At 42.1% G+C, this 16,487-nt stretch overlaps 1 protein-coding gene across 1 annotated transcript in view; it reads left to right on the top strand.

Annotated features, from left to right (window-relative positions):
- Positions 1-16,487, top strand: part of UNC5D (unc-5 netrin receptor D) — a 158,417-nt gene that overhangs the window by 102,307 nt on the left and 39,623 nt on the right. The window contains exons 7-9 of the mRNA XM_054180839.1: positions 11,489-11,669; positions 12,473-12,640; positions 13,832-13,996. Of these exons, the coding sequence (XP_054036814.1) occupies positions 11,489-11,669; positions 12,473-12,640; positions 13,832-13,996 (514 nt within the window). The remainder of the gene's footprint in view (positions 1-11,488; positions 11,670-12,472; positions 12,641-13,831; positions 13,997-16,487) is intronic.

Genomic DNA, 16,487 nt, shown 5'->3' with positions numbered 1-16,487 from the left:
TCAAGATGCTAAAATAAAAAGCCTCAGCTTTCACAGTTATGCTGTGTAAGTGGGGAATAAAAAGGACATGGGTTTGCATAGAACTAGTAATCTTTTAAATATGTTACAGACATTTTAGTGGTTTTTGTTAGCTGTACCTATTTCAGGGCAGCACAACCAATTACATAAATTGGGATATCTGATTGTGCAACTTAGGTTAATGGTGAGTTCATTTTTTTCTTTGTGCTTTGTTACAATCACTTTTTTTTTTTTTTAAATTTTATTGCTAAGCTAGTTAAGATTGAACTGGATGTATTTTGGATGCTCTTTTATTGGGCATTGGCAACTCTGAAATGTTATGGAGAGCCCATCTTGTCAATGCAATGCTTTTTTTCTCATGTTTGTCCTTGTTTCCACTGCAGACAGCTGACAAAACCCAAACATGCCTTTTCAGACATGCCTGCTGAGCAAACCAGGTCAGCCAGGTGTCGGCATGAGTCACACGAAGCTGGCTGCTGCGCCTCCGCATGTAGTATTGTGTTTGAAGACTTTGACTGTCTGATATTGTTTTAAACTGGAGTGTTAAGAAGCGATGTGGGCAGGTACAGTAATGCCTTTGGAGTGTTTGAGTCAAGGGGAATTTCTAAGTGGCTTCTTGTAGGGATGCCCTGAGCATTTTTCATGTAGTCAGTGTTGCTGCCCATTTTTCAGGCTCATCGTACAAGACCTGCCAATCTCCACAGCCTCATATAGGAAATACATGGAATACACACGAGCAATCTCAGGGAGTCATAGATTTTATAAGATCTGAGTAAAACTAACCAATTTTTTTGGACTCTCTGTGTGTTAGATCAATACTTGTTCTCTTTCTGTAATACAGCTGTCACCTAAATTTAGTTTTCAGACCCGTACCTAAGATGTAGTCTCTTTGACTCGACCAGTCACTCAGCGCTGGTATGTCTGCTGGCCAGAAGAAATACCCAGTGTATCGCTGTTGTGGAAACCCTGCTTCTGGTATGTTTATCGGTTAGTGAAAAGATAATTAAGTTCCAAGTAAGCGTGTTGTATGGTTTACCTGGGAAACCAAGCTCAGGGGTATTTAGCATGGTTTGAACTCCTGTGCTTTCCCGTGAGCATGCAGAAGTTGCAGTGAGAGCTATTCCCGCAGCCAGAAGCCGCTCCAGCCTTTTCATTCCCGTTCAGAGAGGAGGGAGCACTTACTCTGTATTTGTTGCCTTCTGCCATCCTAATGTGCAGTTTGAGACTTTACACTTCTCTTCATATTCTGCCACTGGGCTCTTGGATTGCGTTAAATCTGTCACTTCATTTTTTACCTGTACCTTTTTTTTTTTACCTGTACCAATTATTTGAAAGAATGGCATTTGTCAGCTCTCTTCTTGTCTCCTTAGTGATATCTCCAGGTGCCTCTTTTGCTGATTTTGTACATTTTGCAGCTATAGGAAGCATCTTAGTCCCTGCACATATACCCTTTATTTGAAAAACTCCTTGGATGTTCACTCCAAAATGAATATGTGTGTTGGATTTCATGCAAGCAAGTGAACTGTGTGCTGTTTTCCTCCAGTACAAAAGATGTTTGTTTTCCTTCTGAGGTTTGACTTGTTCTAAGTAAATCAGTGCACCCAGGAGCCACTGAGGCCATGAAATAGAAATGCTGGAGCAAAACACTTCTGAATTAGATTGCTAAAATGAGAAGGGAAAAAAAAGTGAGATAACTTTGTAGTTCCTCTGAATAGATAATTCCTTTTTATAAAGACATGTGCTTTGGGGCTTTTCTTTTTGATGTACTATTTTGCAGTGGCATCTATTTTTCTGGTACTATTTTCAGAAACGTTCTTAATTTTGAATGCTTGAACATGAAAGGATAAGTTATAAGACTTTAACATTATGTTTATAATTATAAATAATAAAGGTAATTGTGTGAAAGAGTCCTACAAGGATTCGTAAACTTTACCGTGGTCTATGTTTTGACCGAACAAGATGGTTGGAGGCTTCATCAGTCCTGGCCTATCGTTGTGGTCAGCGGGAGGAACGACTCTTGGGGTTCTTTCCTGTTGGTGCCTAAAGGTCTTGTTTGTTTTTTCTGTCTGAAGGTTAGATCTTCCGCATGTTTGGCAATCTTCTCCTGATACTTATAACTTTATAATACAAGGAACCTGCTGTATTTCTGAGTCTGTGAAGAGCACATAGCACTTCTGCACAATACTTTCATGCGCAGCTGCTTTTACTTCCTTTCCAGTGGGATTCAGACTTCAGAATTTGAATGTTGTAAGCAAAGGTCTGTGAGCCAAAGGATGAAATCTATTTGGTCGAAGGCTGTATTATGTTGGTGTATTTACATACTTTTACAAAGACCTGACAATGTTACGTGGGCAACTGGAATTCCAAGACACGGTATCTTCTGCTGAGGGAGTGGGCAGTTGTCAAAGGAAAAGGTCGTTGAGGAGGAGACCCGGGGCAGAGCACTGCTCAAACCTTCCCGCGTTCAGGCAGGAAGGATGTAGGACATCTTCCAAGCCCCACAGAAAACTTCTCTTGGAATTGGGTTTGTGTTTTTTCTAGCCAGTCATTCAAGATGTCAGGAGTGTGTGGTACAGTTTGTGTTGGAGTAAAAGGAGGGCGCATGAAGAACTGCAAGGAGGATGGAGTGAGAGAGGGAACGCTCCGCGTCGGTTCTAGACTGAGTGCGGGTTCTGGCAGAGCGCTGCTGCCAACCAGGACAAAACTGCCTCCGGGCACAGCCTGCATGAAGTAAAACAGGCTGCAGTAGCGATTTTTGATCCTCTCACGTTAGCACCCATTTTGCTAAATGAGACTATCGTTCCAGGCAGGATCATATTCACACTGGTGTGCTGTCTGAGCAACGCTCCTGACGTTCAGTTTTCAAAGACTTGGACCTTTCTTCTAAATTTCCTTGAAAGCAATAATCTGAAGGATGGGTAGGGGTTTTGTAATGCCGTGCAGTGAGTTTTGCTCAGAAGCAGTTAGCAGTGCAAGAGAAGAGAGCTCTTTATTTGTACTCTTCGTTTTCAATTACTGTAAGCTTTCTGTGATGATTTTCTTATCTCTAAGAATTTGGTATAAATGTGATATTGCCTATCAGGATGCCATGTTAGCAAAACACTGTAAACATTATTTCCAATAATCTTATCTAAAAATGTTTTTTCAGTGTCAACTGCACTTGTAATTACTTTCCAAATGCCTGTGCATTGAAAAACAAACAAAGCCTCACTGGTGTGGCTCCATGAACGGCCTCCCTGGAGCCTTTATGGTTTGTTTCTTTCTAACCACCCTAATTCCCATCACTGACAAACGTGGGGTGTGCGTTGCCTGCTTTTAAACCACGATCTGTGGATGTATCCTTAGGTTCTGAGTTACCTCGAAAAAGAAAGCTCTAGATGAGTCTCATCTGCTCGCTACGTTGATGAGCTTTATAGTCAAGGGACTAGGGTTTGAGTTTCAACTAGGTCATTTATTTCTGCTTACCATAAAATAATTGAAGTTAAGTCGTTTGTGTGTGTTGCCCCTCTGGAAAACTACCGTATAAGCCCACATAATAACCTTTGGATTTATCGATGCTGATTCATTTACGAGGTAAAAACCATTATTCCAATTAATGTTAGACACTTGTTGTTCATCCAAAAATAGGAATAAAGATACACTTATTTGGGGATCTGATTTTATCTTTAACAATCAGACAACGTACCATTAACAATGGCATATTTAGCAATGAATTTTTCTATCAATGTTTTAAAATAGCATGTCTGAGTCAACTCCTTGCCCACCTTTAGCATCATAATTTGAGGTATACGTACAGGCTGTCACCTTTCCCATTATACTTAGTCAAAAGCCTCTTATAATTTCATTTTGACTCACCCCCTCCCATGTTAGCATTTTTTGCCTGCTCTGGATTTTTCAGCAATATGAATTTTTGATTGTGATTTTAAAGCACGCGAACAAAACTGGTCACTTTGTTAGGAACCGGATGTAGCTCAGAGCGCGAGCTGTGGCACACGCAGCGCCAGGCGTGAGCATCAGCTCTCCTGGCTTCCCTCGCCGCGGGAGGTTCATGTGGCAGGTACACCAGCTGCACGCCGCATACACGGAAATAATAAGGAAGAAAATGTGCATTAGGAGACACAGCACTTGAGTTTTCAGATGATCCCTGTCGTTTCAGTCAGGACGGACAAACGACAAGACTCTCCTTGAAGGGTTAAGTTAAGCTTTTTCTTTATTACAAACTTGGCTTTCTTATATATCTAATCTTTTGTTCACGCTCCGTTCACGCGTTCTTTCTATGCTTTCAATTGGTTAGGTTACAGAGCACACGCGCTCGTAGCTACAATACGATTGGTTATTGAAATCCTGTTCTCGTTGCTCAAAATCTGGCTTTCTCACAGCCTGATTCCTCCGTGTTCTCTGAAGCAATCTTCTTCTTTCTCCTTTTTGTTACATTGTCCTTATATGACGCAACTTGCGGCCTTCTTATGGGTACACTGCAATCTCTGTCTCTTCTGTCAAGGGGTCTACGGACCCGCCGTATCCCCCAACAGATCCCTCTCGCACCAACCGAGTGTGTCTCTTCAAAGAGAAGGTTCCTGTGCCGCTTTCCACAGTGCGGCCCACAAAAGCCGGGGTTGATTTATGAGTTAGTCTGTGTGTCAGATTTGTGTAATGAGATTATATATTCAATCTAATGAAGGAAGAATATGCTTTCCAGAACAGTACGACAGCGCTGTGATTAAACGATTCGGTAACAGTATTCCCTCAGTGGGTTAATTTAAAAAAATGCAGCAGGTACAGTTGACCTGCTTCTTGTGTGTTGCTAGCGATAGGCTCCTAGCAAGATTTATGGGTTTTGATCGTGTTGATGAAATAACTATGTGATCATAAAGGTAGATATGAATGGTTTGTATCCAGCAAGCTGGCTTTTGTTTTTTATTAATCTCACACAATGATTTATGCTGATGGAGGCTTCTCCTACTTATTTATTTGAGTCTTAGGGTAGAAAGCAAACTAAAGCTGTAACAAAGATCTGCTGCCGTCTTAATGCATCACTGTAATTGGAGCGCCTGCCCTGCCTCTCCTCATCCATTCTCACCGTAACATCAAGGAAGATTTCCCCAGCTTAGACACACTTGAATTTTTAGAAACAGGAGTTTCATGCTACATCTGAAAGGAATTGAAAGGAACGTATCTTGCTCTCTTCCACTAAACATTGTAGGTCACTGAAAAAGCCATTTTTAATAAGGCTTTTAAAGACTGGGGAATATGAGACCTAAATCAATGATAAGGTAGAAAGAGCTTTTTCTAGCCAGAGGCCTGAGCTGATTAGCGTTGAGGGGAGAATATTCATAAAAGCTAACGTTAGCCCAGCGATAGTCTCCCCGGGCTTGCTCTGCAGTCAGTGGAGAAAGTGTCACCCTGCTGTTAATGGTGATGTGGAGGGGAATCTTTTGCAAACATTTTCTACAAAAAGAAATTTTTTGTAGAAACCAGCTTCAAATATGTTTTCTCCTCCAGTTAAAAAAAAGCTTTCAGCTACAAATTAGATATTCTAAGTTTTAGAACTTCTCAGCCTTTTTCTTCCTTCTTTTTTAATGCTAAGCCAGATTCTAGAGGGGAAAGTACGGTATTGACTAGTTCTTTTGTATCTATAACAGTGGTATTTTTGTTCTTAGGGAGCCCAGAGCTCGAGTAGAGATGCCTTCTGTATTATTTATATTGAATTAATTAAGTAGCTTCATGGGCAGCAGCAAAAATGGTGTTGGAATCAACTTCAAGATAATGTTCACTCTTCTGCAGTTGTCATTACAGCAGTGTAAGAAGAATTAAGATCCGAAAAGGTGTCTGTAAGAGACCTATTTTAATTACTTCCTGGCTGTTTGGATAGCTTGGTTCTGTCAGGTCAAAATTTCATGTGCAAACTTTATTCCTCTTTATTGAAAGTTGTAGGGAAGGATTGTTTAATTAAAAATCAGATGATGGATATGTCAAACAGGTATTTCAGACAAAGGACACAGACATAAAAATGGACCTACATTCCAGGTTATTTCTTGTTATGTTTTCCTTAAATGGTCCATGTGTCAAGACATCTGTCTCTTGCCTTTCTGTCCCCAACAATTTTTTTTGTCCTCTGTATCGTAGGAATCTTTACGTCTATCTGTAACATAGACAGGTATTTTTAACAGCTTCACACTGAACTTGTTTTTTGGATGCTATTTACTGCCAGATATAGAGTTCTGACCCTTGCAAAGTTAGAGCTGCTGTTAGTAATGACAAGACAAGGTGCACCTTCAGCTGCAGTAGGCAGATCTAAGGAGAAGACAGAGAAAATGGAGAATAAAGAAATCAGAACAGTAAAATGCTTGAGAAATATGTGAGCCACTGACAAAAATGTGGGGTTACAAAGCACTTCATCGCAGGTCATTGGTTTTAAATTAACATCTAGTCAGGTGTGGCCAAATATCTAAGAAATATTTACCATCACTGTCACTTGTAAACTTGCTCTTTGGTCGTACTCCATGTGCCACTTTTGGCTTTGTCTGGTTCACAAAAAGCCAGTTTCTGCCTCGCTATAAGGGAAGGGTCAGTATCAGAGAAGAGACTTGTATTTAGTGTAGTTACCGGCCGTCCCGTGAGCAGCAATATGCCTATTTATTCATGCATTCTCTACCATGCGTTCTAAACACTAGTCTGTTGTACTTACATTTAAAATATTAAGTGAATATGGGTCTGACAAAACAGTTCTATCCAAAAGATAAAAACATTGGCTTGTTCTCTAAGAACATAACGGGCAGCAGTATTGGCTTAAAGGAAAGTTAAGGATCTGTTTTACTACTCTCTCCATCTGAGAGCGAGCAGGTTTAAAGTCTGTGAATTGCCTGTGCTATAAGAAACAGTTGTGCTGCCCTAAGTCAGGTGTTGACCTTTCCCATCGTAAAATCATGAAGCATTTATCTTGCATCGAGAAAGCAATTGATTCTCTTCAAGAGAAGCTGACGTTCTAACTATATTATCTTTGATACATACATACTGTAATTACTGACCACATGAGAAAGTCAGATGTTGTATTTAAAGGGCGGGACAGTATAATCTAAAAGCAGGAGTACCAAGGTCTTTAGTCTTCTGACCTACAAAATTATCATGTATGCCCATAAGAACTCTGAGTTGTATTGGTCCTGATGGGTATTAAATCTATTTATAGTCTCAAACAAGAAAGAACAGAAAATGCAGTCATGGGCAGCCAGCTCTCAGGATGTTTAAATTAGATGGAACAATTGATGAAGAACTCTCAGTGCACCCCGTCAGTTAAGGCCTGTAACTGATATCTGACCTACTGGCATCTTCAAGGTTTAAATGATGTTTGATACTACTAACCAACAAAAAAGTAATTTCTATGAGTAGAAACTCAAAGTAGTAGTCAAAAAAGCCCCAAGTAAATTCTATGCAAATAAGAATATTCTTTAGTCTGACAGGAGGTTTAACAGCTCTATACCCTCTCTCTCAGATTTAGCAAAGGAGCAGTAACGCTTAGCCAGAAGAATGTTATTTCCTCATCTGGAGTTGGTCAGCTTTTCTCCTTGAATTGCCCAGGTGACGTCTGTGCAAAGGCCTAACGCAGGGCCTCTCAAAGAGAAATAAAATGTTTCCAGTGACGCTGCCATCAGGCTCAAAAGCAGCTGAGATTTCAGGGCACTGTGGCAGCTTTTGCCAGCGCCTTCCTACAGGCTCCGACTGGGCTAAGTTCCTGCCTCCATCAGTATTCTCATGGATATTTGTGAGTCCCCAGAGTGCCTGAATTTGCTGGATGGCAACTGGAAGATGCATGTCTGTAGGGCTGAGTGGATACATACACAAATACGGCTGACGCGCATACATTATTGATCTTGCACATAGGGGACACAGCGAGACTCCATCACCTGCAGCAACTCCACCAGCCCCTGGCATGAAGCTGACGGGCTGCTTTAGTGGCGTAAACAGCAGACAGAAATGTGGATGAGTTGGGATAAGCTTTATTTTTAAGGAAAAAGAGTTCGCTAACTCCCATCGGAATCTACCTAGGATATGGTGTATCTAACTGATTCTACTTTGATAATGCTGTAAGCTGGTCTTTGATAATTGCTTTCTGTAATTGGAACAAATTTATGATTATGCTAATTCATCTGCTGCCACCCAATATGTAGTGGCTGAGTTAATCCATGTCTGCCCCTGCATTTCTTTTGTAGATCATTACGTGATTAGCCTTCGTTAGAAATTGATGGGGATGTTTTAATTCTGAGCAGATTTAATTTCGGGCAAAAAAAATGAGATATCTTTATATAAATTTATGGCTTATTATAGCAGTTTTTAAGTCTAGTTCAAGATAGAAATATTTAAGATCTTCAGACAGACTAATTCTTAAAAGTAAGTGTATTTCATTGTGTTACAAGCAACTGTGTGACCTCCACTGATGATAAAGTGAGGGAAGTTAAATACTAATGAGTTTTGAGTCTGCTCTTCGGGTGTTGCAGGTTGGCCCTTCAGAACCCCCTGCCTCCTTTCACTGTGGAGATATCGCGGGTTTCTTTGTTGCCTTTATTTTGCTGGGGTAGTTTGTGTGTGTATTTGTGTGTGCGCTGAATTTCTCCAAAGGTCACATCACTGCAAGTAAGAGCAACCTTTTGTCATCATGAATCCTTTAAATTTATCAGTTTATTCTATAAATTCATCCCTTGGTTCTCCACCTTTGAAAGCATTCGTCTGCTGAGGCAAAGGCGATGAATGAGTTAGTCTGTTTTTCCTTCAAGGCGAGGGAGGCTGGAACTGGAGCTGAGCGTTCGCAGTGCCATCAGGCCTCCAGATCAGGAGCAAAAGGCAATGCGTGCCCCTGCTTACAAATCAGCTTCTGATCGCACATCTCTCAACACTTTGGTGTTTACGTTCTGTCTGTTTAATGGCCTCCCTTCACCATGATCATCATTCTTTTAAATGCTTTGCATTAATGTAAATGTTTTTCATTCACTAAGCCGTGCAGTCCTGCACTCGGTAAAGAGCGGATCAGTTTGCACTCCCTGCTGGAAGACTCCCCCCAAGTGCTGGTGTAATGGGAGCGAGGACCTCGGACCCTCCCGCTCCCCCTCGCAAAAGCCCCTGACATGATGAAAGTCACAATGCAAAATTTTATATATATATACTTGTGAAATAATGACCTCTAGTAATACTAGGCATGTTTGTCATTTCCTTGAACATCAGCGTGTTTGTCATTACACTGCACATAAAGTGAGTTTAATTCTGACTGCGACCATTGAATTTCTGTCACTTGATTTATGCTAGTGCTGCTGTTCCAGAATTCAAATTGCATTCCTAGTTTCTTTGCTGAAACCCCGTCTGATAATTAATATTAAAGTTAACTGCAGAAGGGAAACAGAATAGTAAATGGATTACTTGATTGTTCCTCATCTCACTGAGACCGAAGGGAAATGTAATACATTCCAGGAGATGGCGTGAAGGGAAGGGTTCAGCGCTGCTGGAGGCAGTAGGGCTGTTTGGGCCCCGCGCCAGCCTGTGCCTGGCCATCGGCGCTCGACACCGGTGAAGGTGTCAGGTGTGTCATGCGGCTCGGGAACGAAAGGTGATGAGTGCTGGGCGATTTCCTGGGATTCTTCTAGCAATGGAAATTAGGATGCCAAAGGTACTGGGTGTGCTGTGCTCATGGCAGAGCACGACTGCATCACCCTAAGGAAGGCAAAAGCAGGGAGCGGGGCTTTTGGCGCGAGGTCTCCTCTGGGTTTGTGTGACCAAGTGTAGCTGCGCCGGGCACGGCCCTTTGCTGGCACGGGCCATGGCACAAACTCCCCCTCTGGAAACTCGCTCTGAATGTCTGTTGTGATATGCGCTGCAGCATCCAAAGCCAGGTGGTCCCAAAACTCTTTAAACTTTTGTGAAGGAGATTGTTTAAAAACTAAGAATTAAAAAAAAGAGTTAAGATTTGAGAAGAAAATGAAAACAAACCAGCATTATGACAGAGCTTTATAAGAAGGCAGGAATAGACAGGTATGTCCTGAATGCTTAATGTAAGCTTTGATGGTGAAACTCTGGTCTTTGTTACCATTTTTGGTTAACTGCAGTTTGAGGAAAAGAGTATATAGAGCTAAAATCTTTTAACTACTTTTAGTATGAAATGTGTAATGTACTTCATACTCAGGCAATGCCTCTTTGGACAGATGTATAAAATAATCACTTTAATTCCACAGTCACCGTGTAGGGTATGAGTGCCAGAGGCCCAGATTCTTGCCGAGGTGGGTTCCCAGCTGGCTGCCGCGGTGCCGGGAGCGGAGCAGCTCCGCATGCCTCAGTCACACACCTCCTGTCCCCGGCTACCCAAAACGAGCGATGCTGCTGGAAGAGGGAACCTGCTGTCTGGCATGAAATCTAATTGGCTTTGATGGTCAGCTTTTGCAGATTTGTTTATAAACTGGAAAATCTACAAATTGCAGGCCATCTGCGCCGAACAGTGTGCTAATGAATGCCTGTAGCTAGCAAATCCATAAGCTCATTACCACGAAGTTCCAAGTCCTTCCACAAGTTCCTAAACGAGGTTATTCATCTGAACAGAGATAAGAAGGGTATTTGACTTCAGGGTGCAGCCATACCTCCTTCAGGTCTAGAAAAGCTATTAAAGTAACTCACATTTGTTTAGTCTTTTAATAGTATCTGTTGATTCTGCTTCTATTTGTAATTTTTCCATTCTGTAACAGCAGCTTACTATGCCTTAAATATGATTATTTTTTTTTAATGTTTCAAGTAGAGAAATGCCGTGCAGATAATTCCTGGGTCTACTCGGAGATATTTCTGAGCAGCCAGGGATCAGGTTAGGAAAGCTAAAGCCCAAACAGAGTTAAATTAGAGGAAATAATAAGACGCAATTGCATAAGAAAATTATTTCAGGTTAAAGCTCTAATACTTACGGTGAAGAGAACCAGGAGGTAAAGGAAATATATTCAACTCGAATGATTGAGTATTTTTTATCATTATTTCTTGATTCCTTGGATTAAATTTTAAAGCCTCCTAACTACCTAATACCGCAAGGAAAAGTGTGATTAATTATTGTTCTCCTTTTTTTCCCTATCCTCTTCTTCCTCATCTTTCCTTCCTTTTCTGCCAGTAGAACAAAAGTAACATTTCCCTCATAACCCCACACCCTTGCAACTCTGAACAAGCTCTTTGCCATTCTCTTTCTGTTATTATTTGTTCTTACGTCCTAGCATTTCACTTGGTGTGCCTTTGTTAATAAGCTCTAGGGTCTTCAGAGTAGGAATAGTTTATTTTCTGAATTTGTGAATGTCTACCTTTTTGGGAATCCCATCCTAGCTTCATTTGTATCTTAATGTTTATAATAAAGGTCACAATGATATTTATTAATGAAATCATCGGAATATAATTTTGCAGATTTTCTGCTTCCATGTTTCTTTTCCTGCTTCATGTTCTTCTCTGCTCCATCCCTCTCCAGGTGGAGTGGCTAAAGAATGAGGAGCCCATAGATTCCAACCTGGATGAGAACATCGACACCAGAGCAGACCACAACCTCATCATCCGCCAGGCACGTCTCTCTGACTCGGGGAACTACACCTGCATGGCCGCCAACATCGTTGCCAAGAGAAGGAGCATGTCTGCGACAGTTGTGGTGTATGGTTAGTGAAAACATGATAATTATGGAAAAACTGGAGTACTTTCTGTATTTAACATACAACTGGTTCTAAATCAAACGGCAACCTGGTTCCTGTTAGGTTGAGTTTCCGTTCTGTTGCTCAGGGCTGAGAGTGCGCCTGCTTTGAGAGTGGTCGGAATTACAAGGTTTTTGTTTGTGATGGATTCCCAGGAGTTATGTCAATAATAACAGTCCTGGCTCCAGATATTAAGAAGATCCAATTATAAGCTAAACGACATAAATAAGCCTTTCTGTATCAGGAAACCCTGAAGCACGTGCCTAGGGAGGTACATAAAGGGCTGCCTTAATTGGATCTGCGGCACTGCAGTGCCCAGGCACCAGCTAGTGAATCTAGGTGTTACACGTAACAGCGCAAAAGGGCAGAACCACTGCTTCATTACCATCTTCTGGTGCTCTCCATGTTTATTCTACTGCATGTGACATTTTATTGGTGGAGACAGCTAAATTTCTAAAATTATTTCTAAAATAAAGAGATCTGGTTTATGATTTAAGCAAAGCAGATTTTATGAGAATTGAGGTGCCTGCTTTTACCTCCCTCCCAGACTCTATCAGTCGTTGCACTTAGCATATTACTCTTCCAAAACAAACATTTGTGTTCTTTGACACCATGGCCTTTATGTAGTTGTTTGTGCTTCTGCTTCAGCTTGGAATTTACCTGTAGAATGTAAAAACGAAATTCTGCCTTTGAATGAGATGATCTGATCAGATTTGCTTGATGTCTCCTGGCACACCTAGCGCAACCTCAAGCGTGTTTGTGTTTTGCAGTTAACGGAGGCTGGTCGTCATGGACCGAGTGGTCAAACTGCAATGCACGGTGTGGCCGGGGCTGGCAGAAGCGGTCACGGACCTGTACCAACCCTGCTCCCCTCAACGGAGGTGCCTTTTGTGAAGGAATGTCAGTGCAGAAAATTACCTGCACTTCTCTTTGCCCTGGTGAGATATGCAGTCTACTAAGGAGTAACTTTAAATGTCACACTCAACAGGAAAGCTCTTTCAGTCTGAAATGCCAGGTAGACACTTGTGCTTTGAAGAGCCCACTGAGGTCAAAAAGGAAATTGGAAATCCTTGCATCCTTGTTCAGACTGCAGCTCAGGGTCTCAGCCGTAGTCACAAGCAGCAGTGGCCTTGATCTGCCAGGTCTGTCAGTGCTTTAACTTACGCTGAAGCTAACTAAACACTCAATAACAAAACAAAAGTATTTAGCTTGAAAAAGTTTGCGTTGAAGTATATTAAAGCTTTTTTGAAGTATATGAAGCTTTTGAAATGGAGCTTATGCTCTACATGGGGCATGGTGTTACTTCTCTAGACACTGTACATCTCCTCATTTGTTCATCCGAAACCTCCCGTACCTGATTTTGGAACTGGCATTTCACATACACAGCTAAGGAAAGTTAGTGGGATTTTTTAAGAGACTGTGTGTGCCTGGGGTCACAGCGTAACTCGTCTGCATTCTGGCAAATCTCAATTCTAGCTTTTGTGAGTTTTTAGGTACAACATGTCCTGAACTGGGATTTAAATAATTTAATATTATTTGTATATGTCTCTGTGTTCATCTGACTGTTCTTCAGTCTGATTTATGCATGAAAAAGAAAGGGAACTGTGGAATCCCGTCTCACTTGGGACAGGGCAGAGGCAGCTGTGAATCAGCCAGCAAAGCAACGCATCGATCCGTTGTCGTGCTCAGGGCATCGGCCAGAAGTCTAAAAGGCCAGCGATGCTCTTTTTGTAAACGTCAGCATCGTTTCCCTGGTAGGAAAAGGCGTGGCGCCTCTACATCAGCCTGTTTTAAGGTAGAATTTGTATTGAAACATGAGAAGCTAATGGCTAGGTGGCAATGGAAATGTTTCCTCCTGCAGTCTTAATTGACTCTATTTGCAGAATGTTGCTATTTTAAAAGCTTGCATATTGCACGCTCAATTTTATTATTTATATATTTTATATATTTTACTGTGGGATTTTAACGTCACATCTGATAAAGCTGCATTTATTTCTCCTGAAAATTATACTTTGTTTACTTGCTGTGACCTGAGGAGAGATATGAAACAAGTGTTCTTGGTAGGACCTCTTAACTACACCAGTCTGATGTACAGTGATGATGCTTGTTTTTCCTTCCTCCCCATTCAGTGGATGGAAACTGGGAGGTGTGGAGTGAGTGGTCTGTGTGCAGTCCAGAATGCGAGCATTTGAGAGTTCGGGAATGTATTGCACCACCTCCAAGAAACGGAGGGAAGTACTGCGAGGGCTTGAGTCAAGAGTCAGAGAACTGCACCGAAGGACTTTGCATTCAAGGTGAGTAACAGTTGCCACTGAACTGCATTTTGGAGGCATGGCCTAAAATGTGTTCTGTAATCCAGGTAAGGCAGCGTGTCTGCCACGCACCCGTGTCAGGAGAACTCTTCTGGCTGGAATATTACTGTGAAAAAATAGATAGTTTTCAGGGAGTTGCATATGTGAAGTTTGAAATCCACAGTGGTTTCTGACTCAGTGGATTTGTGTAGTACATACTTTACCTATTAATTATCAGATGATTCTAAAAATCCAAATAAAGGTTTTTTGCACCATGTAATTGTGACCACCTGCTAGAACATATTTCACACATTGGCCACCTTCTTCCTTTTCTTGCAAGTAAACTGGCAAAGCACCAGCATGAATACTCGTGGTGCAAGCGCTGATTAAGGCCAAAGTTTACTCCGTTTGTTGCCTTTAAGACAGGAGTTAACTAAGGGCAAACCTACTCTACGGTGAGTTCCCTGTGAAAGGATTTGCCCTTCATTAATGTCTGGAAAGCATCTGGCGTTTGGTAGTTGCTACTATCAACAAACAACTAGGAGCCAAGAAACTCAGCCCTGCAGCTGCAGAGCTGCCGAACACCTGGGGCCGGCTCCACAGGCGCAAAACAAAGAGGAAATTCTAAAGTTTATTCCTACACTGAATGCTGCTCCCTGCGATACTGTCACCTCGTTACTTTCTAGCCATGAATGGCAGCCGTGGGAGCAATCAGGAATGCTAGGGCTGAAGGATGCAAACTGAAATAAGTCTACTATTAATTTTATTTTTAAACAGTCCTCTTTCCATGGTACTGCATTACCCTTCCTTCTTCATCTTTTGCGTATATGTGTTCACATTATGCCTAGCAGTCATTTTCTTCTTCCACCAGAAAGAATGTGGCTGTAAATCCTAAGCCTTGTGCTCCTGACCATCCCATATGTGCTTACGATAGCGGAAGTGCCTGTGGCTTCCCCCAGGAGTACCCTCCTAGTCCTGGCTGGCAGTTCTAGAAAGGAACAGCCACTGTGCCCAACCCCTTCTTCAAGGAAGGACATCTGGTGAGATGAGGAAACTAATTTTCTAAACAAAACGAACTCCCTGAGATTTTAATAATTTTTAATGGCAGGATAGGATCCTGTATATTTATTTATTCAGGCTTCAGAAATACGTGTACCTCAGCTGAGACATTCAGTAAGTTTTTGTTTGGTTTTGGAGGGAGGGAATACCCAGCAGTCTCGCTGTATGTCTCTAACTACGTAGAGTTTCCAGGGTTACAGAATAGCTCTCCAGCTCCAAGGCATCAGGCAGTCAAGCTTCGGTGTTTATGAGGACATAAATGAAATTCAAACTTTTTTCCTTCCCCATGTTTTAAACAATAACTGGTGAGAATTGTGAGCCCTGCAGTTCATTCAGCTCTTGAGGCCCAATGTGGTGATCACATCGTGTTTTCTGAGGTCTTTCTCCTCCCTATATATTAAACGAAAGCCCTTCCCTGCAGATGGCTTGATAAATCCAGCATCCATTCATGCGTGCAGATTAGCATGTGCATTGGAAGACTGTCAGAAGGATGCATTGAAAGGGGCATGAAAAGATGCAGCTGAGGTCTGCGCACATTTGTGACAGTCGTGAGCTGACGTGCCATCTAGTCGGCTCCTTCTGTGGTTCTCACCAGAATTAATAAAAGGGGGCCCTACTCGGGTCACTGCTTCCTAGGAAAGCCGTAACCACACGGCAGGCTGGTAAGGCTGTCCTACCTTGAGAGAATGTCCTTTCATATTGTGGAATTACGTGTCAGTCCTGTCTGTCATCTCCTGTGCTGTGCTTATGCTTTAGAGGTAGAGGAACAAATCCAGTATTACGCTTACTTTGGTAGCGCGTGGCTTGGGGAAGAGCTGTGGTTGTGAAGCACTGAGAGTCACGATACACATTTTACTTGACGGTGGTGGCTTTATTCCGTGCGGGAAATCACTGAAACTCCAGGAGCCTTGTAGCACAGTTGGCTTCAGGCACAGATTGGGCCTCTGAGCACTCTTGGATCAACAACCAGGGATTGTATCACATGGGCTTTTGTTGGTGGCTTCTCCAGCTGGTGATTTCTCCTTTCTTCGCCCCTCTCTCTGAGGAGTTCGTCCAGACGCTGTCTACAGGCAGGTTTTAGAATGTCCCCGTCGCGCTCTGTACAGTGGTGAATTATCACTTTAATATCAGTGTGAGTCCTTCTCAGATGTCACAGATGTGGCAAGGTTGCTTCTGTGCCTTTCAAGGACTACCTCTGATATTTACTGCTAATTCCAGGAGTACGTTTTCAGGAACTATTCTAGCATAAAGCCCTCTGAAGCCTTTTGTATGAACGAAGGTTTCACATGCTGGTCAAATGAAGTCTCTTTATCCATGTTCCTGCACATAGAGGAAAAGGGACTGGGTGTTTGGAGTCCTGTTCACACACGTTACCAATGCAACTTTTGATTTTTATTTTTTAATTTTTTTTTTTAAAGCAATGTGTCTGTTCCCT

The sequence above is a fragment of the Rissa tridactyla genome, chromosome 20 (genome assembly GCF_028500815.1).
Source record: "Rissa tridactyla isolate bRisTri1 chromosome 20, bRisTri1.patW.cur.20221130, whole genome shotgun sequence".
Lineage (NCBI taxonomy): Eukaryota > Metazoa > Chordata > Aves > Charadriiformes > Laridae > Rissa > Rissa tridactyla.
Note: the sequence above shows the minus strand (reverse complement) of the source record. Positions and strands in the feature narration are given on the sequence as shown.